A 26,344-nucleotide genomic window follows, 5' to 3' on the forward strand; every position below is an offset into this window, starting at 1 on the left:
CTCTGCCCGATACCCGAGCGGGACTTGTTGGAAGAGAGATCGCGCTGAGACAGGCGCAAATCAGTTCCTGGGACTCACGGACCATCTCACAACAGGCAGTGCCAGACACAGGCCTGTCAAGTCTCACCCGTTGTACCAAGTGTGGCCCCTGGCTCTCCGGTGGTGCCCCAGGGCGTTTAGACGCGTTCCCGTTGGCTCCCTTGACGCTGACCCTAATCATCATCGTGGATGATCAGGCCAGACCACCAGGCTGCCCTCCTCGCCCTGCATGGCCTGTGCCCCCTTCCCCGTCACAGCCACGAGGCCCAGAGCTGCCCCAAGGACATTCACGTCCCAGCACATGGCCAGACCTGCAGGAGGGCATGGCCCAAAACAAGGGCATCCTCAGGACATCCTGCACCCAAGCTGCTGCTCCGGGTCTTGCTGGCCAGGCCCTCCATTAGATTGGTTTCTAATGAACAGCCCCGCTGGAAAATGTGTTTTCTTGCTTTTTCTACACAGAAATGCCAGCTAGGATTTTTAATGGGGTATTTGACTTGCTTGAACAAATGCAGGCCTCATTAGTTACTTTCTTTCTTTTCAGTGATAGGCAGTGGTAAATCCCACACTAGACTTTTGTGACCGTCTCAGATAAATGTTGCCTACAGCCCTAGTGCTATCTTTTAATAAGAACAAATCTTGCTGCTACATGATTTTCTGTTCTTTCTTCCACAAAAAAAGAAAAAAGAAATATCTGCTGATGTGTTATGCTTCCCCTATCATTCCTTTGTTGGTAGAAAGGCTCATTTTTCCAATATACCTGAGTTGAACAGATATGATTTTCTTTGCTTAGAAAAGACACCAAAACAACAAAAACAAACTTTGTCTTTATTAGCTGGCTGGTTTCTTAAGCCACCGTAATGACAGTATCTGTTTGTAATACCGGTGTATCCAGAACCCCTGCTATCAACACAACAGGCATAAAATGCCGCTTTGCAGGGTCTGTGAATCATTATACTTTTGCAGACGCTGCAGTGTGGAAGGTACTGGTGATTTCTATCTACCATCTCATGCCAGAGATCACCTTTTCAAGGCACATTTTTTTCTCTAGTGCTCTACGCTTTTAGAGATGATTGATACACTCAAGGAAAGTTCTGGAGGGCAAATCTGCCTTCTGCAACACTATGGGACTTCACAGCTGAACCAAAATGTGCCTTTCCCCCCTTCCTGCCACAGAAGAGTTAGACAACTTGTCTTTTAAAAACATGAGCTCTCCAGATCAGGTTCACAGGTAAAAAATGAGAAGAACGAAAGTTATTGTTTACTGCAAATATTCTTCCAGGTCTGTTTTGCAGAGAACATGATTTTTTTTATATATTTACATTTTATATATATTTTATATATTTATATATATTTATATATTTCATCCCTTGAAACACTAGATACAGATAAAAGTTTGGAGAAAGTGGCAAGTCATATCCCTACAGACAGTGAGGCAGCCCTCAGAGTAGAGTGGAGATGCTCTTCAAGCGTCAGTTGACTCTGGCGTTTCTTGAGGCATCCAGTTATCTGAAAAGATAGCACAGGCTGACAAGTTCAGCTTTGCCTCGTTTGGGAGAACAAAGAGGTGCAGCTGTCTACAAATGGCACTTAGGGCACTGAAATGAAGCATCTTTCAAACTGCAAGATCCAATATACATCTGACGATCTATATTATCGCTGCTTGGCATCTGAGTTGACACCTGGCTGCAAGGTGAGAGGAATCTCAGATCGCAGCAGGTCCCAGCAATGGCAGCACTGACACGTGTGTGGATTAACGTGTCCTCCCTTCCGCAGCCCACACCAGACCGAGCGAAACTCTCCACACACATATACACATCCTTTCTTTCATTACGTTGACCATCAGTCTTCATCTTATGGATATATGCCTAGGCAGGCAGGCAGGCTAGCATGGGAATACTTCAGGAAAACAACTTTGCAAACGGATTAACTTTAGCCTTCAAGTAGCGCTATTGTGTGCCCTGCCAGCTGTCAGGAGGTGTTTCGGTGAAGTGCCAGGCCATGACGCGTGGCGCCGCAGCATCCCGCGAAGCAGGGTGAGTAGCCCCGAGGATGCGACCGCTTAGCGCACTACGCCAACGTCGACATCCCGCTCCCGGCTGGCTGAGGCAGGGCCGCGCGGCCCCTCGCCGTGCCCTGGAGACACGTCCCTGTCCGTGGCAGCTCCTCGCGCTCGTGGGGACCCTCTGCCCTGCCTTGCTGTGCGCTGCCCCGCGGTGCTGCGAGGGGGCAGCGGCCCAGGGCCGAGCCTGCTCCGGCAGCCCCCGTGTCCCCAGAACGCGCGCAGGAACCAGCGAGACGGTGTCACCGCGCGTGCCCGGGGGCGTCGCTGCCCCGGAGACAGGGCCGCGGAGGCGCGGGGGAGCGCGAGGGCCTCGCTGCGAAACCGGCGGCACAGCCGGGCCCAGGCGCCGGCGTCCGGCATCCCGCCCTGCCGCACACTGCGCTCCTGCGAAGAGCAAGGCAGGAAAAGGGAGGAGAGCATTAATGCAGCTCCCTCATAACAAGCAGGTACAATATATTGTAATTTTTCTTCCTAAGAAGTGTTTATTTTACTGTATTCATTTATTTGCAAATATATTGGGGAAGAATCCTCCTTTTTGACCTTTCAGTAAACTGATAGTTTGGTAAGCTGATAGATTTACACTTAGGCCACTTAAATATTAGGACAGATTTTGCCATCACCACTACTTCCATTTTATCTTTGCTTCACAACCTATAGAGAAGGTTGTAATGGAACAGGCCTTACATCGTTCCAGCAAACAACGAGCATGATTTGTATCAGAAACTAGTTTCAAAACAGGTTTTTGTTTGCTACCATTTTTTTAACATAAAGGACAACTATTACCCGCTAATCTGACTGTTACTCATTGTCAATAGTCTTTGAGAAATCTTCTTCACTAGTTATGTTCAGGGAGCTAAAAGAATAGACTGTATTTCAGATAGCGTAAGTTAAGGTAAACAACAAGTTCAAAATAAGGGCTTTGTATGGGAGTCAAGTTTTAGCACAGCCTGAGGAGCCTGCCCGCGTTCATCCACACAGGTCCCTACCAGTGCTCACTTGCTGGGCTTGTCACAAAAGCGCTTTTTATCTCTTACCTGTCCAGGATTCGGATTTACTTCATACCAGCTGTTCAGCTGAAGTCAATAGGACTACAAACGTAGTCAATGTTCATCAGATAAATCCTAAAGGTAGTAACATTTGGAAGAAAAAAACGCATCTTCACGTTGTCTTCAGTTGTCTCATACCCTCCATGAAGCTACTTCTTGCTCAAAAATCCATTATAAAAACTTTTTTTTTTTGCACGTAGATGACCAAAGTTCCAACACAAGGTCATCCAAGCATCTGTCTCTTTATAAATATGTTCTCTGAATGTACTGTAGCAAAAGCTATCTCCTGTGAAACCTAATTTAATACATTAATGTGGATCCATAAAACAAAGTCAGATATTGTATGAGCAAAGTTATTTACAGCAGTGGAATCTTACTGATTGCAGCAATAAATAATACAGTACGTATCACTGGGAAATAATGTAAAGTCGGTTAATCCAGAGAAGCAATGAAAGGAACTGGGACAATTCTGCTATTACTCTAATGCAGTAGTTTCATAAAGGCAGCTTTCATGATTCCACTTTTCAAAGTGTCAAGCAATTCTGGTCTAATATTGTTTTCTATCCTGTTATAAAGCACCCTCCACCCACTTGGTAATAATTTTTTGGAGATCCTTACTGCTCTTTATTGTATGAGTGAAACTGCCAGATGCTAGTTCAAGCCCATGGAATTGTAACTCTCTTCAAAATTCCCAATGAGACACTAGCAAATTTTCGGCTTCATCCAGGGCCACAAGTTCAGTCCGTAACAACTGTTTCAAGTTCCATGGCTGTTTATTTAGGCTCAACGTTGGCAAACTGCCACAGCTTCTTTGTCTGAATCCTATTAAACCACTTTCACAGCATTATTTCCAAAGTAAAATCCGTAGCTTTCTCTTGCTTTATGATTTACATAACTTAGGCATAAACCAAGAAGAAGAAAACTGCTATTTACCTAAGAAAAAAATTCTCAGAGCGCTTGCTAGCTGACTTATCTCCACTGCAGCTACAAGCATTTCCCCTAATGAGAGGGAAAGAAGTCTCAAAATATGTATTATTTCTGGGCTTTAAAAGAACTGGACTAGGCCTTCTACCCACCTTCCCCTCGCCTATCTTGATTTGTGTAGAATCCAGACTGTTTTCTCCTAATTTAAGGTTGGATTATGGCACTGATATACAGCAGGGTCTGTACTGCTCTACACCGAAAGAACCCTGCAAACCATTATGCTAAATGCGTTAATTACTGTCTCAGGCTTTCTAATGTGCAGGTGAACAGTTCCCCCTGCTGCATTGAGGTAGACTTCTGTCTCCCTTAATAGACCATGCAGTGTAGAAGAACTAGCCTGGGTAAGCCTTTGCATTAACACATGGCAATCTGCGCTAAACATACAGATGTACCTAGTTATATTTATGTTGCCAAGGGGATAAAGTTTCCTTGCATTTATTCCCTTCAGTCCTGCTAAAACCAAGCATGATCTAGAATATAATATTGCTTTAGTTTTCCAGTGCTCAGTATAACTCCTCAGAAAATCGTTATATTTAAAGAAGTTTTACAGTGTTTTAGGGGCCTGCTTAGTGAACACTAAATTTAAAATTTCTAGAAGATGCTTATGTCTTCCCACGGCGAGGCGAACTGAGCAACAAAAAAAGACATGGTTGGGGATGTTCTTTCTAGGTTCTGCGGTAGTTCTGCAGGGTCTGCCTTGAACTTGACCAGCTCAGGTGCTCAAATGTGACATATCTGAGGTTGGAAAATGTTCCCACCTAGTCTTCTTTTGGTGAACGAGTTTTAAAACTGTCTTGGTCTTTCAGGAATAGGGCTTGAAGGACCCCATCAGGAATGTATCTGAATTCCTCAGGAGAATGAGCCTTTATGTTTTTATGCACATTTCTGATATCTTCAAGTTGCATATTTACCATCTCGCTGGGAAACTTCAGAGAGTACTCATGTAAACTGTCAAGCTCAGAACAGTAGGACAACTGTTTCTGCTACTGAGTACCTCATTAATTCAAAATGCTCTGTATATCCACAGTGAATTGAGGGGTTGTAGCGAGAGCTAGGGGACTTAAATTATAAGTAAGTTGTAAGTATGAAAACCAAGCCTGTTCTTGAGGTGTAATTGTGGTATAGCCAGGTATGAGGGCTGTGCCCCTTTGCTAACCTGGTGCTTGCAATTGGAGGCACCTGGGGTGCTCCACAAGGTCCCCAGCTGCTCCTCATCTGACCAGGTGAGAAGATGGCTCAGTTTGAAGCTTGGTGGTTGGACACATGTGTGTGCTGGGGGAGCCCTGCTTTGAGGAGTCTCTCCCAAACCAACTGGAAATGCTGCCGCGAGGACTCCTGCAATGAAGACTCCTGTCACCTCTGAGCAGTGACTGACCATCCTGTGCAGGAGATCCGATTCCCCATTAAGGTATTAGCATCTGCTGAGATCCTAATAATTTATTTTCCTTTTAATAAACATTCTGTCTGAGTGTTTCTGTAGTATGATGGGGGGAATGTGGATATAAAGGTAGAATTTCCTCATCTCCTGCTCTTCTGTTACCCTATTGACTCCTCCATTGTACCTGTCTGATTTTAATGGTCATCTGTCCCTTATGCTGTCATGTGGAGACAAAATGCTATGATGTATCATGTTTTCAGGTGGGTTGCCCAGATATTCCTTTTTAATTCCTTTTTGTAGTTGTTAAATGGATGTATAAACAATGCCATCCATTTTATGCAGACACGTGCAGCTCTAGCACTCCATTTTATTGGAGCAGTTAAGATTTGTAGTAGTGGAAAACAAAGTGCTTGGTACACGTTTGAAGATGGCTTGTATTTCCTCTTTAAACGGTAAAGCAGCATATGGGCTTTTCTAATGACAGGTTTTCTTCAAGTCCGTAGAGGAAATAAATACATTTCTCACAAGTAGACAAACTGATCTGAACTGCTTAAGAGGCAAAACTCTGCATAAAGTGGGACTATATAACCTGAAATAAAAACCATTCACCTATCTTTGCTGGTGGAATAATCCAACACCCATCAGTAGTTTCAGAGACCTGACTCTTGCTTCTCTAAACTTGCCTCCTTTTGACCTCCAGAACACTCTGTGTCAAAAACAATCATTACTGGTGTTTTCTGTTCACCTGCAAATACCTGGAGCTTCTCATTTGTCCAGGGGCCCTCAGCTGAAAAAAAAAAAAAAAAAAAAAAAAAAAAAAAAAAAAAGAAACAGGCAGCAGGTACGGACAAGCCCATTTTACAACCCTGACTGCTCATCTCTCAGACCTTTTAAGCATCTTCTCAAATAATTGCATTCTCTTTAAAAAATATTCAGGGAAATGCACTCAGGGCCAGGGTGAGATATTTTCAGGGTGAGATATTTTGGCACCCATGGGAGGTTGTTAATTTGTTTTTCTTCAGCTGCTCAAGGAGAGCTAGAACTGGTAAGTGAAAAGGCCCTCCCGGTGCAACTTTGGATTACAGAGAATTCACGCTGTTGAGAAGGTCTCATTTGGATCAGATCTTAGTGCTTTTACCATGTCTCCAGCCATTTTGTGTCCCCATGCTGTGCTTGCTATGGTCCATGCATTCCCTCAGCTTAAGAGTTAACTTCCAATATTGAAGTTCTCCACTCTGTTACAGTAGAAATTCAAAGTAAGCATGTTTGATTTGAAAAGATTAAGGTTACATTATCCAAATAAAAGTGGACTGTCAAGAAGAGCTTTGAGAATTTCAAGGAGAAAAATAACAGTGAAATTGTATTCCTTTTCTCTTCCTCTCTGTGGATTTAGTTTTATACTCTGTAAATAGTCTAGGAATCAACCAAAATAAAAATGCAGCTATTTTTGTTTGTATAGAATTGAAAAATAACAGGTATGCGTAGAAGCTAGTCTAGAGTTGTATACTGTTTTATGAGAGCTATCAAAACTGATAAATGGAATGCGTATTTGTCAAATTTTGTCAAGGGAATTAGGGAATGTACTTCCCTAAATACACAATCTAAGAGTGGATGAGAGAGAATGTGGCTGCTGCACATCTAGGTGTGGTTCTGAGTCCATAAACATGCAAGCAGAAGTGCAATTTTGTTATAGTGGTTTGCATACTGATTCCAAATGAGCTCTACTAGCTCTAATTCCATAAACACCCAAAACCTGCATTGCTGCTGATAAAATGTTCTTCTCTGCTTCCAGCACCACATATTTGTCCCTGGCCCGTGTGATATTTATGCTCATATATTTATGTACGCCATATCGAATGGTTATGTATAACCATTTGTCTGGCTAACTAGGAAATTGAACGGGAGAGCTAATCTTGCTTTAAACTAATCATTTTTTTCTTGGTGGTTAAAACCAGTTTCACTTGCTTAATCCAGTTTAGTGCTCTCAGAGTATTTGTCAGTATTTGCATGATGAGAATTTGTCTTCTACTACATAAAGCAATGCAAATTCTTCCATAATGATTAGTAATACCCATCCTAAGATACCTTTCTGGAACTGAAATCTCAAAGTTGGCAGAATATGACAGATGTGTGCCTCCTTATCTGACTCTCCAGCTTCGTTAGGGTATTCCAGGCTGGGCTGCCATCATTAAGAAACCCCCAATCTCCAGAATGTTTCTGAAAATGCAGCCTTGCCTTTACTGTTCAGCCCATTTAAGTGGACACCAAGCCAAGAGGAGCAGCCCAGGTGTCCGTGGTGAGGGCTGTGCTTCCCAGATGTACATAGTGAGGGCTGTGCTTCCCTCAACCCGACGGGAGAGCAGCGAGGAGCCGCCTGCCAGGCTGATCCCCGCGCAGGAGCGACTCTCGTCAGGGCACGCGCTTGCTTCCCACAATTAGGAATGCACCTTTTGGGCCTGCTTCATAATCTGGGGGGTTGTTACAATATACAAGTAGGTGTTCATCCTCCACTTACTTTTTCTTCTCTTTTTAAATATATTTTGCTTTAGCAAACTTTAATTTCTATTTTTTTCCTCAAAAAACAACCTTAGAGAGACTTGCTGGATTCTCAGTGAAACCGATAAAACCAAAGAAATGCAGAGATAATGGTAGAAATTCTCTTATGTATTTTTATTCTTCTTCCTCTGTCAAGTTTGAAATGTAAATTACGGGAACCTGCAGCTTGTAGTGCTTAAAGATAAATGTGCAGTTTTAAGTCAAAAATCTCACAAGAGGAAAAACTACACTGCAAGGATCCCTGGGCTCAGTCCATGTATTTCTAGCTCTGAAATGCCACAGAAGGCACAGTTCTTAAATTTTATCCATAATATGACATGTCAAAACAATCTATGCAGCAAATTAATGCAAATGTGCAGTATGTGAGATTTACTAAGGGCCAGATGTTAACTGGCTCTTTATCTCCCCTATTGTTTTTGATATTCAGCATTAATAACATTCCAGATGTTTTTGATAATTATACTTTTTTTTGGCCGCTAGTCTAGGAAATTCCATTAGTGATTTTTTTCCTAAAGAATCCAAATGGCTACAGGTCAAAACTCCAATAAAAGCCATCAGTTTGCTTTTCAAGCCACATTTGCTTGTTCAGGAGCAGCAGGAAGAATTCTGCCTTGCTTGCCTGAATCTACCTCTTTCAACTCACTATTGAGAAGGGTTGAATTTTTGCTACTTCCAAAACTACAGAGTTTTCTTCATAGAGGCGTATCAAACTTTAGCTGTTGTTGGGGTCTCCAAACAATATGCTAAGTTCAAGCATGCAGGAGAGGGGAAAGTTCAGGAAACTGCTAAGGGCAATACCTGCTGCAACAAACAGGTCTCGCCCTGAAGAGTCAGGAAGTCAAGGAAAATTCCAAGTATCAGCTCATTATTTTTGAGCATTTCTACACTTAAAACCTTTATGCCACATGAACTTGATTCATTCTGTATCTCTTGAGGCACTCGGCTCCTAAGATTGTGATAATTGAACTGTCTTGAGCATGGTCTCGGGTCGCTTGAAAATTATGCCGTCAAGCTGCCTCGGTACTTCCTCTGTTGGAGAGGCAGTGCTCTCACAATGAAAACGTGCCGAGGATTTGGGGGATTGCATTTATTTCTCTCTGCTGTGACATCCTTTGCTGTGGCTCTGTCCAGATCCCACAGGGAGCTTGAGGTTTTTTTTTTTTTTTTTTTTTTTTTTTTTTTTTTTTTTTTTAGAAGTAAAGGCCCTGCTTGTCGTCTCTCGCCCGTACACCTGACATTGCAGATCAACGTTAGCCTGAAATATGTGTTGGAAAATGTCTGCATTCCCTCACACTCCGGGGTATTCCCCAGTCAGGGATGGCAAATAACTACCTTCTAAATGCTTCACTATTGGTTCAAGTGAGGGTATCTCAAACTGTGTCCAATTTATGCTTGTGTTCTTTTAAATCCCTCTTATCAATATTCTCTGGCAGCAAATACAAACTCAGTAAATCCCAGCTCCACTGTGACAAGTTTAAACCGAGAAGAGGAAGCTGCTGCGCTGCGGGATTTCTGACACTTGGCAAGAGACGAGCACAGGCTCTGGCCTTGGGGTCCAAGCAGATAAAGATAAGGTGAGTACGAGCGACGGGGCGGCACGACGGAGCGAAACGATGGAGCAGCACGACGGGGCGGCGTGACCGCAGCGCCCAGGGCAGGCGCACAGCCCAAGGAGCCTGGGTTCCACGGCAGCCCCGAGCCCTGCGAGGTGCCTCCCTCACCGACAAACAGGAGGGATCACGGGCTGCGCTTCACCTGCTGCTCCTGCGCCCAAAGGAGAAAACGTTTAACCTGCTGCTGCTGCCAGGAAAGCTTCTATAGCATCAGACTAAATGACAGCTTTTGAACAAAAATACAGCTCTGACTGCTAATCCTAGATTCTATTTCAAAGCTGTCATGACTTAAAGGTCAAGAGATGCCACTCTTCTTATTTCTAGCAGAGTCCTTCAATCTTTAAGTTCTTCCTCAGCTATACGATTCCATTTACTTCTGTAATGTGCATAAAAGCAAATGCAGTTTCTCTAAGTTTAAAGGATTCTGCTATTTAGAAACACTTCTGAAAAGGAAGTGAATCATATATGCCGAGGCCCACCCCGCGAGACGGAATGAACGACACTTCAATGTGAAGCAGGTTCAATTCGTTTACTATTCTCTACGGTGTAGCTTTATACAATTCTATCACCTGTAAGCGTACACACGCGCTAAGCAACAGCATTCTCATTGGTTAAGCTATAGTGTCCATGCATAACTAGCTTGCAGCTGGCTGACATTCCTTTCCGATGCTCTATTGCTGGTCCTCCCGGATGCTTATCTGGCTATGGCCGGCCTAGTTCATTAAAAAGTTGCTAACGAGCGTTATCTTCTCCGGGTGGCCTTGGTTCCCATCGCTTCAGTTCCCGGTTCTCACCGCCTCAGCTCCTCGGTTCTCATCACTTCAGCTCCTCAGTTCTCATCACTTCAGCTCCTCGTATTCCTGTAAAAGTGCTAAGGCCCCAACATTTCCCCCTCTTTTTTCAAAAACAGAATTAGCGGTATTATGCATCAAGCGTTGCAAGTATTGGCAAAAGCAAGGTAACATAATCACAAGCACGAGTATAACCATCCCGATCACGCACAAGTGGTACAACATTTCTGTAATCCATGGTCCTAAGCCTAACGATCTGAGCCAATCTTCTAATCCCCAACTTTCTTCCTTCAACTTGTGCAGCCCTTCTTTCAAGAGTGCAATCTTTTTATGGATAGACTCTGAATGATCGGATAAGTTTAAACAACACATACCTTCAAAATCCTCACACCCATGCCCATGTGCTAAAAGCAGAAAATCTACTGCGGCTCTATTCTGCAATACTACATGATTTACACTAGCTACATCTTGCGATAGCTGATCTAAAATGTCTGATGTTAAATTTAATTCATTCCTTGTCCAGCATGCTAGCTGTTTCAAGGAAGTCATTGCTCGTGCGGCAGTGCTCCCTGGGATAAGCAGGGACACGAAGATAGTTTTGACCCTTGACCAAAATCTTGGATCCCCAACTTTTGTACAATCTAACTCATGTATCGATCGTTTCTTCCTTTTGGATACAAAGGTCATCACTTGAGATATATTAGGGTGAAACAAACTCAGTCTCCCCAGATAACATGGACCTCCTTGTGGACTGGACGGTACTCCGTTCCATGCCCGGTCTCCGCATATTAAAAACACTCCTGGTGGTAGCCGTTTTGCAGAGAAGCTCGTTAATTTACATTGGGTATATGTGTGAAGATAAACATCATTAATTTTCAGCCCCGAGTTAACTGTTGCCCATTGCGATGTACTTTCTTCAAGTGCACCTTTGCTATGCAGTTCAAAACTAACCCATCCACCGTTTCGGGTGGTATTTGTGGCATTCAGACTTCCCAACAAGTCTAATTCCTCCGGCGGGGAAGTCAAAGTGCCATTCAGACTTTTGATGATTTCACACTGCCAGCACCCGTCTAACTGTTCTGCCGTTCGCTTTGATCGGTAAGAGCACATAGTAGTATTTAATAGAGTATCATTAAGCACAGCAAAATTAACTACGTACCCATTGAATTCTTGAGGTTGCCAAACAGGGACACCTATCAAACAAGTACGAAAAGGGTCTCCTGGACGTTCCAAGCTAAGACAGAAGGCACTTTGGCCTATCTGATTAGCTATGGTGACCCAAATGTTCTCCCTCTGCTGAATTTCTGTCTGCCATTTCCCCTGCACTATTCCTGTCACTGTTATCAAGATGATTACCAAACAGCTGAACCTGGTCCATTCTGACATCCTGGTCCATTGATTGTTCCTGTCTGTTCCGCAACCACGGTCGTACCCACTTGGCTGGTACCCAGGTCGCTCCATCTCCTGCAAGTACACAAGCATAACCCCGTCCCCACGTAATTAACTCGACTGGACCTTCCCAGATCTGTTTCTGCGGCCAGAAAACTTCTACCTGCACCTTCTTTCCTGAAAGATCAGCTGGGTTTTTAGAAAAATGGGTGAAAATAGGTATACTATCATCATTTCGAGGGTTAAGCCAATTTAAGATATAGCATGCTTTACTGATTAATTCGTAGGGACCCTTCTCCCCCTCTTTTTTCAAAGCAAACAATAATCATAAGGGATACCTGTCTGATGGGTTATATCTGCTGTCCCACAAAGGCAAGAACTCTTAATTTGGGTATAATTAACAATATGCCTAAGAAGCATGACATATCCATTAAAAGCAGTATCAGCTCCTATAATAGCATTAAAAGCAACACTACCTCCTAAAAGCCACAATATACAACTAATAACAACAGTAACATTTCTTCCTCCCATGTTGTTCTGCAGGCTCACACTTGCACCAGCTGCTTGCCTGCTTCATCTGATGTATGTGAGTTTGCTTCCAGCCAAGGTCTCACCCATTTCGCTGGCACCCATCTGGTTCCAGTATCTGTAACAACACAAGCATACCCTTTCCCCCAGGTTATCAAGTCCAAAGGTCCCATCCAGTTTCTGCTTTCAAACAATTCTTCCACAAACACTTCTTCCACATTATCCACCCTGTGACCATAGTCACTCAAGCTTCACATGGAATTGTTTAGGTGTTAATATTACATGCCCTAAACATGATGCAGGTAGGCAAGTGATTGCACATTGGTACATTAGACGGAGGAAGTTACAGAAAAGGAAGGGAGTCTAGTTCTACAAGAATATATATACAGAAAATATTGCAGTTACAATAGTAAGTAATTGAGTATAACAAACTTTGTATCCACCCCGTGACTCCAGTTACCATTGTATATTGAAATTTAGTCTCAAATTAGAGTCTTAGTACTTGGGACATCAATTGGGTCATCCACCTGTAAAGGGGTATAAGCGGTGAACTGAATCATCTTTACGTTAATAGCTTTCATTATAGTAGATTTTATACAGGATATTGCTATACTTAGGACAATTATCATCACAATGAACATCACCACATATTCTATCAAACTGAATCCAACCAGTGACACCAAATCCAAACCAACTAAACACCTTCGCCAGCCAGCTAGTGATTCTCAGAGTTCATGGGTGTCTTTTGCCACCTGTCGCATCTTCTCTGATTGGATATCCAGGTCCTGTGTAACATTAGGGATATAAATGCTGCAGTCGGTACTGGAGAGGTTTAGGTAGCCACAAAGTCCATTTTAGCATAACAGCATCAAGTCCAGTGCCATCCAGTTCTGAAGAGCCATTGTTGATGTGGCTTGTAATTGTCGATCGAGCAACTGTATACTAGTATCGGTGGCATTAGCTAATTTTTCTACTTGATAGGCTAGCTTACTTAACCATAATCGCATTTGTAAGACCAAATCCAAAAAAAAAAAAAATCCTTCCATCTAAGACAGATCTTGGGAAGTACGGCAATCATTACGAGGCACAAAGTCTTCACTTACTGATTTATATTTTATGCTGCGATTATGGCACAGCCTATTTTTAGGGAAATGTAAACTGGCCAATAGTGTCTGACCCAATTGTGTTGTTCCCAATTGGAGCAATATATCACATTTTAGCAATACCACAACACTGGCTTGTTTGATACTGAACCGAAATATGTTCCACTATGTCATGGTCCTCAGGATGCAATAGTATGGTGAAAAATTTTGAAAGGTTCTCTGTTTCCATTTCTATTTATGTTTGCATAGCTTCAATTTGGTTTCCTCTCTGTCCAAGGATACAAGTCAGAGTACAGCTCACAGTCCTCCACCGGTGGGGTGGGTGGGCAGGGGAGGTGGGGGGGGGAACACCATAGTCTGAGTTATTCCTGACTTTACCGTTTTCAAATTCTGGACTTACTTGTTGTGATTATTCAGCCCTCTCTGCTGATATATATGTTACACAATAAAGATCTAAAAACCACAGATACAAACAGCACAAACACAATTTCCATCCAGTGGCACGACCTCACGTAGCTGTGCACTCCGCTAGTGAGTTCCACTGGTTGTCGGCAGGTCACTGAGACTGAACATTCTCTCGAGTTGGCAGATTAGAGGGTTGCCGATAGGCTCCTAACTCGGCGGGCGTCCCCGCAGAGACAACGTGGGTCTCAGTGTTAGGAGTCTCACCCCTCCTTTCTCTCTGCTCTGTCTGTTTATGCCCGGTGCATCCTGCCACGTAGGGCCAGTACGTGCCAGCAGGCAGACCAGGGGGCGGACAAACTCCGCCTTCAGTCACATAATCTTCCCTCCTGGGTGCGCAGGTGCGCATGTCAGTAAATTGTCCCAGTCGTCAGTCTGAGGGTCCTGCCTTTCTCATCTCCCTCCCTCTCGGGTGTTTGACCTTCAAATTAGTTTAGAGGATGTTTGCAGTTAAGTTGGCTACAAGCCCGGTCGAGCAGCCGCCTTCAACTGCTTTCGGAGGAGGTCGGCTCTGAGCCTGGCTGAGCAGCCGCCTCCGCACTCCTTATCGCTCAGCCTGGGCAGGCAAACATCTTTCTCAGGGTCTTGGATTCTATTTTGCACAATAGTTTTATGACTCTACGGATCATACAAATTTCCACCTTTCAACCATACCTCATGTCAGCAGCAATATACAAAGGATACAACACATAATAGAGATGAACATAGCAAATAGAAATAATAGCCCTAATAACGGTTTCTATCCTCACTTAAAGCATTACAGTTCTTCAACCCCCACTTTTAAAGACAGATCAAATTCCTCTGCACCTCCCCCTTGGCTGTTGTCAAGCCCTCAGCAACATAAGTTTCCTTGATCTCATTCGCCTTCTCTTCCCCGGCCCCCCTTCTCCTTTTTTCAAGGCAATCTAACAAGTCCTGGACCCAGCCAGGCCATTCTTCAGGTGCGACGGTGTGGGGGGGGGGCGGGTGGATGCGGGGGCAGACGGTGCAGGCGCCGCAGGTGCAGGCACAGAGGCAGGCACGGGCGGGGGGGTTGTGATGGATCTCCAAACACCAGCGGTTTTCAGTGGCGTGGCGGTCCCGGTCCTGAAGTGCTCGCAAAGGCTGCCGTGGCTCCGATGGCCACTTTGCTTTTGGCTTTCACATCGGATTTGAATACTAGGTGGGGCTCAGCTTTGAACCCATTCTCTCTGCACCAGATCGAAAGCTTGCAGAGGGTCTGTTCATCAGTAGCTTGCTCCAGGGATTGCACGAGCCTATTCACCAAATTTCCGTAGGACTCCCGCAATCCCTGCTTCACCATCGTAAATGATGGGGTCTTTCGTTCTGACGGCACTAAAAACAGCGCCTGCTTCACAGCATCCACGGCTGCGTTACGCTCACTGCCTCTATTCTCCAACTTCCCTGAACTTTCTGCCGACTTTCTCGCCACTCTGGCCCTTTCCTCAGCCCCCGTCGGTGGTCCTGTCTCCTCCCCTTTCCCTCCGCGGATTGCTTTCCGCAGAGCGGCAGCGACTTGGGCCTCCCCGTGCAATTGTTCAAGCATTAGCTGCACGGGACGATATATTTTCGCAAGTCGACAAGCTTCCTTTGAACCTACTTGCACACCATCCCACAGTTCTTTTCCCACTCGCTCCCAGGACTCGAGCTTATATACCTGAGAAGTTTCTTCTATGAGTTTTTTCTGCTTACAAAACAGCAGCAAGTCAATTAAATCGTCTTTTGAGATCTCAGTTTCAGTCTTTTGAGCGAGCTTTAACAAACTTTCTATAATAGCACGCTCCGTTGCTGATGCAGCAATTTCCATCCTAGTTGCTGATGCAGCAATCCCCATCCTGCCCCTGACTCACCAGGTCAGTCCTGACTCACTAGGTCAGCCGTGGCCACGATCCGCCTCTCCCGGGCGCCCAGCTACTTCTCCGCTGGCTGCAGGATCCCTCGCGTTCTCGGCTCCACTCTACCCACGGTCGTATCACGTCGGGGTCACCAGATGCCGAGGCCCACCCCGCGAGACGGAATGAACGACACTTCAATGTGAAGCAGGTTCAATTCGTTTACTATTCTCTACGGTGTAGCTTTATACAATTCTATCACCTGTAAGCGTACACACGCGCTAAGCAACAGCATTCTCATTGGTTAAGCTATAGTGTCCATGCATAACTAGCTTGCAGCTGGCTGACATTCCTTTCCGATGCTCTATTGCTGGTCCTCCCGGATGCTTATCTGGCTATGGCCGGCCTAGTTCATTAAAAAGTTGCTAACGAGCGTTATCTTCTCCGGGTGGCCTTGGTTCCCATCGCTTCAGTTCCCGGTTCTCACCGCCTCAGCTCCTCGGTTCTCATCACTTCAGCTCCTCAGTTCTCATCACTTCAGCTCCTCGTATTCCTGTAAAAGTGCTAAGGCCCCAACACATATATTATTGAAACCAGAAGTATTGAATCACACAAGTACTGAGACTCCAGTCACTCTGGAGTACACTTAATTTTTTTTCTGTTGAACAAACACTTACAGGAAACAATAAATATATAAAAGGAGCAGAAACAAATAACATAGAACTGAAAATTTGTTTCTCAGAATGTTACAAGGATGTCTCTGATAAATAATTCTTCCCTAGTATTGTTTGCCCAAGAATATGGCTATACAAAGCAGTTAAGTTACTTCTAAGAGTTTGTTCAGCCAAAGTTTTTCTCCAAACCAGAGTTTCATGAAGACGCTGCTAGTCATGGTTCTCTCTATATGGCCTAAACTGCAAGGTATGGAGGCTCTGAGGTGCGCGCTGTCTCGATGCCCTTCAACAAAAAGCGTAGTGAGTGTTTGGTGGCCGATAGCCTGACCTGACACAGGGATGTGCGGCGATGCCGTGCGGCGATGCCGTGCGGTTGCGGCGTTGGCTTTGGCACGACGTGCCCCTCCGCACCGGGCAGGACGGGGGTGCATCCCGCGGGCCTGGCAGCAGCCGCGTGTCCCCGGCCCGGCGGCCTGGCCGTCCCCACGCGCTGTGTCCTGCCGGCCGTCGGCAGCCGGGCGCTGGCAGCGTCTGTCACCCAAACCCGCGTGGGACAGCGTGAGCAGAGCTCTGCGCTCGTGCTCTCTGCCCCTGCGGAGAGGTTAGAAGCCAGGAGTTAGCTGCGAGTTTGTGTTTTGTCAGTGCCTTTGACTCAGTTGTGAATATAGACAGCTGGAGAGGGGATCTGATAGAGGATTGTTACAGCCCCATAGCACTTGATTATGTGACAGGGGAGCATCGAGGAATCTGCAGAAAGGAGCATTTGTCTGGCATTGCCATAGCAACCACATAATTTAATCCGTGTGCACCGATGTGAGCGCGTGTGTTTGGCACCCCCGTTTCCATGGTGCAGGAGGAGGCAGCGCCCGCGCGGGTCCTGCTCACACTGCGCACGAGTCACCGCAGCGCGCTCGGGCTCAGGGGGCTGCTCAGACCTCCCGCCTTATCTACCCCAGGACTAAGAGTAGCCTGACATTTCACTAATCGTAAGGGCACAGTGCAAAAGATAAGGAGCAGAGGCCACCAGAAAGCTGAGATGCTTCTTCAGTGCAAACACAAGTCTCGGAGGCCAAAATGCGTAAATCTCAGGATGAAGAAAAAATAATTCTAAAAAGATCAGACAATTCTCCTTCTCCTTTCTCTCCTTTTGTTGTTCCATAAATCATTTTATTTATGTAATGGAGAACAATAAAGAAAGCTAGACTGAGAAAACATTTTTTTCTGGGAAACAGTAGAATGATTGATGTTGTGCAAGAAACACTATCTAAGTAAAAAAGCTTTCAGGGATGATTTACTAAAATCTACTGAAAGACTGGATTGGGATACTGCAAAATGCGAACTAGTCAGACTAAATTAATTAATTAAATATTTGGAGATGGCCATGAATAGTTAGAACTGAACAGAAGGAAAAAAAAAGTGTAAGTTTTTTTTCAGTATAAGCACACACTCCATTCTATAAGTAGAAATGAGTTAAGAATAACAATGTAGCCCACATATCTAAAGACAGAACAGAGCTCTTCAGCTTAAATAGTGGAACTCTTATCTGCCTGCCATGGCATTTGTATGACAATGTATTAGCACTGCAGCAGAATAATAATTCTTGGCTGATTGTAAGCAAACCATTTTTCTAAGTCTTGTGTTCCATTCTCTTGTTAAGATAAAGCACTGGCGAGGTGCTGTACAATGAGCATGTATAGCATGAAGTGTCTAATAGAATTTAGATTTATATAGCACCATTCACACTCAAGTTGTCCCGAAGTGCATTGCTTTAATGCAGTAAGTCAGTGGCTGTTTGTGCTGTGCTTGTGTGAAGCAAGCATTGAGTGCCACGAGGCAGCAGCTACAGCTCACACAGAGAGCTGGGTATCCTTTTATAAACAAAAATGAATAAACAAACACCAGCCTTGGAACTGCCATTGGAAAGGTGCCTGTGAGTTGCTATTCCATGTAAGGAATCAATTGTTTGGGCAGTGACTCTGGTGAATCAGTTATCTGTGTGAGAAGAATTTTGCACGGTCAGATCCTGTGAGTGCCACAGGGCAGACGGACACGTCCCGTCTCTGCAGGAGGACAGAGCTCGGGTCCGAGCCCATTGCTGCTGAGACACTGGAAGAAAAGCTCTGGGCCTGCACTTCAAACAACTCATTCCCCTTCAACAGCGTTCGTTCCAGGCTCTGCTGCTCTGGGATCTGTTGCTGGTGCTGCAATTCATATGGATCTGGCCTAGGGGCCAGGGCCACCATCACTGCCTGAGCTCTCTTGATAGCCTCAAGTGAGGGTCGTCCTGTACCAGGATGCAAACGGAGGGGCAGGGAGGAGCAGCAGCAGGCGGCTGTGTAAGGAGGAACACATATGAAATGTGTTTTTCTGCCTTCTCTCTTCATCAGGATTTTCTGAGTATGTTTGTTGTGCCCTTCGCCCTGGCATCTGAGCAAATCATATTTGCTTAAATATGATAAATTTAATATTGTCAAGTACGTGATTAGATTGACAGTTGCTACGGTGATGAAGTAGGGAGATTTATTTTAAAAATGGGCAGAGTGGTCTATCTGTTTTACATGAGATTCCAAATTTTGTGCTCAAAGCTCTGTAACTCATTACTTGGTGGCAGCGTGGGCAAAAGCTACACTGCAATGAAGATGAAAATGCTGATCGGAGTGCTTAATGTCCTGTGGCAGAGCAAGGACTGTCTCTTCACTCAGCTGGAAAAACGAAGAAACAATTTTGCTTTTCTTGAAAATTGGTAGGAATGTTTATTGTGTTGAGATATTTGTCCTTGGTCAATTGAAGCATAGATGAGAAGCTTGAGTCTTATCATTCTGTTGTGAATATTTGGTGTTCTGCATAGCCTGAAATACATTTTTTCTCTTGCTTCTTCAGATTTGAAGCCTTGGCAATACACAACCAGCACAGTTACTCAAAAGTTATTTCTACAGATCTTGCCTGGTTCAAAATGTGTTTTATAGATTATGACACGAACTAATTCAAAATTTCCAACTGTCTGTAGGTCTTCACCCAGATGATCCTGCATGCCCTCGCTGTGAAGGATGAAGCAGATCAGTGTCCTTGCGAGCGGGTCCATGCAGCATGTTGCTGAGTGCCTTTTGCATTGAACCTCACCCAGACGCACTCCAAATTGCCTGTCCGTGGGGTTTATACATCTCTTGCTTTGAATACGAACTCAGAGGTGGCTGCAATTCTGTAGTGGTGCACATAAAACACAACAGAATGATTTCAGACAAATGCGGATGAATTGCAGGGTGGGGAAGCTGCATACGGTAAACACGTTTTCTGTTTTACTCTGTTGTAAGTCATCACACTGAATTATATTTCTATTTGGAGTGAGAAACTGTTGTTCTTTAAGATACTCAGCTATGTCTCCTGCTAGAGGGAAAAGCAAGCACAAAATATGATCAAATGCTGTGCCTGTGGTGAGGAGCCCCAGAAAGGCCTCACAAAACTGAGTGAGCAAAAATATGGTGGATAAACTGCAGCAGAGATAAAGGTAAGTTAAGGCATATGTGGGGAATATGTGGTACTGAACTCAGATAAGGCAGAATGAAGATAATCTGGAGCTCACCAAAACCTGAAGTCAGTGAATAAACAGAAATTTGAAATGCTGTTTACCCAATACCCAATATGAGAACTAGGAGGCAGTCAGGGAGACTAGGAGCAGGTTGGTTTAAAATAAAGAAATCAACATAGTTCTCACACAACAGGTCATGAACTTCTGGAGCGTGGGCGCTAAAAGGATCGGTGGACTCCAAAAAGGATTAGACAAATTCATGAACAGCAGATCCATGGATACTAAAGGTATTTGGAAGGGATTTGCCTTCTAACATCCTTAATACAACTCTTCCAGATTCTGGGGCAGTACAAGGGCAATGGACAGCAGAAAATGATAAGTGTCAGGTGCTCCTCTGTTGATTGCCATGTGAAAGAGAAGATACTTGGCTAGATGGATCATTACTCTGGTCTAGCAATACCGTAATATTCTTATCAGTTTGCTGAAGGTTTGGTAAGCTTTTTACTCATCCTAAATTTTAAATACAAGTCCATCCTCAGACATCAGTCTTAGGTAAAGATTTATTTACCTTCCTAAATGAAAAATACATGCTGTAGGCAGTTTCTAATGACAACTAATAAACCAGGCTGAGAGAGGTCATATAAATGGTAAACAATGTTGCTACATCAATTTATAAATATCTCTTATTAAATATTAAAAGCTTTGCTTAATGATAATGTTATGAAATGAGTTGGATGCATTTGCAAGAGGTTTGGAATAACCAGGTATGATCGGAGGATTTCCTTGGAAATTACAGAAAGAATATTTGTGTGAATTTTCCTCAGAAAAAGCTTTTTTTCTCATTCTACAGAATCCTACAGCCATATTTCACTGATAAATAGCGTGGTGTTGCAATGTAGTCCTGAGCAGTGTGATTTATGCTCTATGAGTAAATTCTATTGTAATTTATGCTCCGTGCAATCCTACTACATGTCTCTGGGATTGCATAAGACAAATCAGAAACTGCTAAGCAGCAACTTTAAGATTCTTTACAGTATGTATTAGGAAATAGCAGGCCTGGAAGTCACTACCTGAGCGCAGGAGTATAAAGACAACCTCAGTTCACCGTGATCCTCCCTCTCCCGGCCGTGATGGCGCCGGGCAGCGGGTCAGGCCTCGCTGCGCTCCCCGCGGCCGCTCCTCCGTGCGGCTCCTCCGCTGCCCCTCGGCTTCCAGCGCGGCACCGACATCCGCGCTGGTGGATGGGGGCTCCTGCTGAGCGCAGGCCCTGGGTGCCGGGGCAGCCGCACGGCCCAGGAACCTGATAAGAGAATTCACTGCTCCTCTGCGCAGGCCAAGCAGGAGGTAGGGCCGGAACGACTCTGTGCCCTGCCCTTTGCGCCCTCAGTCCTGACACTGCTTTCCCGTGTAATGCTGTACAAGTGCCTTGTGTTCTCTGCAGCTCATTTTTCCTGTCCGTAAAACAGAGATTCATCTTCCTGTGCTTAATTAGTTCAAGATCTTCAGAAGAATACGCTTTAGTAGCGTTAACTATTACTATTTCTGTGAAATAGGCTGCATATACCCGGTTTGCTATATCTTTAACAGGCTACATTACAGAGCAGCATAACTCGAAGTAATGTAATCTCATGGGAAAAACAAGATGGAAAAACACCAAAAAGCCCTAAGAAGCCACACCAGTGACTAGCTACCAACTGATTAATTTATTATAGCTTTAAAATAAAGACGTTATAAATGTAGACATGAATGACAGTGTGGGCTATAGTATTTATTGTATCCTAGGTATAGCTCTATGTTGTAATTTCTCAACATGATCTGTTACTAATTTTGGCCCCTCTGAACTGTGTTCACTCACCAGACCTGCACATCTATCATGTCAGCTTTTCTGTTGCACTTTTAGATGCACAGGGAGAAAGAATAAGCAATAATTTTTCTTATTATGAAATGGTCATTTAAGAGAACACCGTACTGCTTCACATACAGGGAGGAATTATTCTCTGGCAGCTGGTCTCTGCAATGAGAGGTGTGTTGGCGAGCTCCACGCTACCAGCAGCCCGAACCTGTGTGCAGTTTGCTCACTAATGATCCCCCGCTGCTGCCCGCCGTGCTGAGCCGTGCTGAGCCGCGCTGAGCCGTGCTGAGCCGTGCTGAGCCGTGCTCCCCTCCGTCCCCGTCCGCGTCTCGGTGCGGCGGAGCCAACACCGCTCGCTCACGGGGCGTTCCTGGCGGCTGCAGGACCCGGGTGACCGCTCGGGAGCACATCGCGCTTTTACGGCAGTGACACTCGGCGCTCTGAGCCGTGTCTTTGGCCGCTTCAGCCCTGCAGGTGCACAAGGGTCTCCCGGTTTGGCAGAGGGCCGGCCTGTTGATTTGGTGCTTCTGGACATGATTTGTCACTCCCCTCGCCTTGCATTGCACAACCTTTTTTTTTTTAACCTCCCTACTGGGTGTTTTAGAAAAAGATTATGTGCTTTTCTTCTGCAAGATTTATATACAATTTCCATCTCTTCTAGGTAAAAAGAAATGGCTTCTCTTTACACATATTAGTCTAATGTAGAAATTAATCTCTAGAAATATCCACACAGACTCTACCACCTCTAGGTATCTACCTCTAACATATAAAGCATGGAATCATAAGCACCTATAATCAAAACACACTAAAATAATCCTTTTTCCTTTTGTTATTCTTTCCTTTTTTTCCCCAAAGCTCAGAAGTTTGTATAGTATTATGTGTCATGTCTCTGAGGAGGACGTTCTTATCTCTTAAGTGTCTCTGACTTTGAGATCTGTACCTTCTGACTTCTGTGATAATGAAGCATAAAAGATAAATAATGAAGCATAAAAGATGAAGATTTCTTAAAGGGAGATTTATAGCACAAAGAATAATATCTATAGTTTCTTGGGGATCAGTGTTCTTTAATAATTTGTCAGACTACTTTTGAAGTACATGCAAACACTTTCCCCCAAAAAACTACTATTAGCACAGATCTTTGGATATTACTAACACAAAATCACATTTCATTGCCACAGATGCCCTGGCAGCTGTATAGAAATCCGACAGTAGTTGAAGCTGATGGAACATAACTGACAATCAGTCTGCTGGGAAAATAAAGCAAAAAGAGTTAATCCTAGAATGAAGGAAAGGCAGATGACTAATTTTAGTGAAGAATAAAACCGAAATGAAAAAACAAAAAATATAAGATATAGCAAAGAAAACTAAAAAAAAAATCTTTTCAGTAGTCCAAAATGTCTAGAAAATGGATTTGCAACTCTAATTAACCTGTTCTAGCAGAGATGTTTTATTTGGTGAGATGAGAATTTTTTCTCGGCATGACAAGACAGAAGTATTAATTTTCTCACCAGACATCCTGGTTGGCCACTGGTATTTCCAAACTTCCAGACTTCACCTCCTCAGGTTCAATGATACTTATTATATATAATCGAAATGAAGGAGAGGTTGGATTTAAAATATTCTACGAAAATGATGAAATGATGAAAAATACAGTTTTGCTGAATATCTCAGGTATTTCTCATTCAGATTTTCAGTGCCCTCAGATTATGCTAAATTTCAAAGTATTCTGTAAAATTCAGTATCAGTTTTAACTGCTTTGAGTACAGCTCGGGAGGTATTAAATTAATTGCTAAAACGCTTTCCCTGTACAATTGAAATACACCCGCATTTGAAGCTCGCCCACAATGCAACCAGTATGTGTCAGATTTCTGCAACTAGTTTATCCAAGGAAAATTGTCTTCCACTGTTGTATTGGACATGGGACTAAGAATAAAAAAATAGCAGCTTTTAAGAAACTGAGGAGGCTTGATGTGAAGGTGGCACATCGGAGCACATCGGCCTCTGGCATATGCATTCACGCACACAGCTACATGCATAAACTGCTAGATATGCTAGTACACAGTTTGTGTCAGACCAGCAGTTCATAAATATGACAATTTATTTGCCAAATTTTACCCTTTCAGTTATGCTTAGCATCTTCTGCAAGCAACATTTATTTTCATTTTTCATTAATTTGTAAGCAATATAGTATTTCCCAAAGTTAACACTAGCAACAGCAACTGCAAATTATGATGCATAGTAAATGTTCAACTCATTTGATTTCCATACATCAAAAATACTTTTTGTGTTTTCATTGCTGATTCAGTTCCATCACTATCTTAACTATAATCAAATCACTAATGGATCGGCAATGCAGTAGTAGCCAATTATTCAAAAATTTATATTTTCATATTTTGAAATATCAAAAATCATAGAGAAATATATTCACTTTTAAATCAAGGCTTTAATTTTTATCTCATTTGAAACAGTAGTTAATTATGACTATCACTATAAGTATTTGTATCAATAATAGTAGTTAATTATTACAGAGTACATAAATATGAATTTACATTTATGTAAAACCTTTATTGTATCTAGTCAGTTCGTTTTAACCATGCAACGCTATTTGCTTTGCTATTGCAATCAAGTGATCTTTGTGAATGATTGTGGATAATGCTGTGGTACATCCTTATTGCTTCTGCAACAGCTACTATATCATTTTCTGTATTTTCCTCTTAGCAAGATAAATATTTCTGGGAATTCTGTTCTAGCTATATTAGAATTATTTTTATGACCCACTCCATTTGCATGATGTCTTACATCTGACAGCCCTCCATACATAACTGGGAAATTCCTTCTGCATAAACAGAAGGAAGCCCATGGCAATTATTGTTGTCTTTATTGATACATGCCAGATCATTTCCTCAAACATGCTAGAAAATACAAAGCTTTTTGTGGAGAATAAGAGGGACATATTTTCATTATTAAGTGACTGTGATACAATAGGAATGTAAGTCAGCCTGTAAAACAGCACATCAATAATAGGTAAGGTCATCCATAAATTCTGATTATGCTCTCTTTTTGCTATAACTATACATGAGGTTTACTGCATAATGAAAATGTGGCATAAAATAATCTTCACACAGCAAAAAGGCTGAGTATGTAGGATATTCATAGCTGAAATTATTTTCCTTAGAATTTATTTGAAAACGCTCTTCAAACTTACCATTGCAATGGCAGTGAAGTAACTTGTATATGAAGTTTATAGAAAATTTTGTCATTTGAGATCACCACATACTTGATCTTAAGAAGCAGATTGTTTGGGGAAATGAAACAGCTTTTATCAGAGACAGGTCAGGGATCAGGGTTAGAAGTTCCTCCTGGAATGTAAATAGCCAAAATACATCTCTGTTATTGCCAGCACTTGGCTTCCCTTCAGCCAGACCTTGGGATGTCCTCGGCCGTTTCACGGAGTGCCCAGGGAGTCTCTTCCCCCGGGTTTTGGAGGGAGTCTTCTGGCTTGGTTCTCCTCTGAAACTTCCTGTCCTCTGAGAGGCTCAAATGGAGCCCATGATTTTTTTCCTAGTTTCACCGCATGCATCAGAATCCCCTTCTAGGGTCTCTTCAGCAGCACAGTAACTGCTGAACACTCAAATACCCCCTTTATTTATAAAATGGACTTTTGAACACAAGGTGAAAATTACAGAAAGCTCAATATCCCCACTAAAAATGTCTTTCTTGACATCACCTTCAGTTTAGACTGTCAGACCCTGTCAAAGACCCTACTTGGCACAGTGCTCACTGCATCTTAACAGCCAAATGCAGTAATGACCTTATCTGAAGTGAGTTCTTCAGAAATCTTCTCCTCACCTGGGGTACAAGCAGTGCGTTCAGAGGCACCGTCTGAAACAGGGTGCCCCAGCCACAGTTCTCATTCTGGGCAGTTTGGTTCAGTGCATCCCTACCAAGGCAGAGCGTTCTTACGACAGCACACAAGATTTTCCTTTTAAGCTTTGTAATTGTTTCTGTTAGCTTGACTTTGAAAACAAGATTTAATTAACTGTATCGTTGCTTTGTTGCTTTTCAAAAGTATGACTGATTGATTGATTCACCATTTTCTTTGTTCTTCTGACAAATGAATAAGATATGGACAACTGTTGGAATGGGGGATGCAGGATTATCCTAGAGGACCAACCAAAGCTGCTGGGCAGGCCTGGCCACCCTGTGCAGAGGGAAGCTCCAGGTTTATTCTGTCCTGCACCTCCATCCCCGGGCTGGACAGAGCGCTGTACTGACTCCGCAGAGCTGCTTTGCAATACTTGAAATACTCCACATTCTGCAAATGAGCAAAAGTTTGCATATGCCGGGTCAGCAGACAGTGAGCTCTCCCTGGGTATCTTGCAGAGAATTCCCTGCAGTCTATAAAGACAGTAATCTAAGTGGAACTGGATCAGCTTCAGGAAGTTGTCCAGGTGTGGAGGTTCCCATTAGAACGGGACAAAACCACCGCTGCCTTCTCTCCTGAGG

At 43.7% G+C, this 26,344-nt stretch overlaps 1 protein-coding gene across 1 annotated transcript in view; it reads right to left on the reverse strand.

Moving 5' to 3' along the window:
• Positions 1–26,344, reverse strand: part of LOC148593167 (syncytin-A-like) — a 51,609-nt gene that overhangs the window by 19,030 nt on the left and 6,235 nt on the right. The window contains exon 3 of the mRNA XM_088531965.1: positions 10,616–11,362. Coding sequence (XP_088388091.1) covers positions 10,616–11,362 — 747 coding nt within the window. The remainder of the gene's footprint in view (positions 1–10,615; positions 11,363–26,344) is intronic.

Source organism: Tinamus guttatus, unplaced genomic scaffold (assembly GCF_059628265.1).
Source record: "Tinamus guttatus ecotype Peru unplaced genomic scaffold, ASM5962826v1 Tinamus_guttatus_pri_ptg000441l, whole genome shotgun sequence".
Taxonomy (NCBI): Eukaryota; Metazoa; Chordata; class Aves; order Tinamiformes; family Tinamidae; genus Tinamus; species Tinamus guttatus.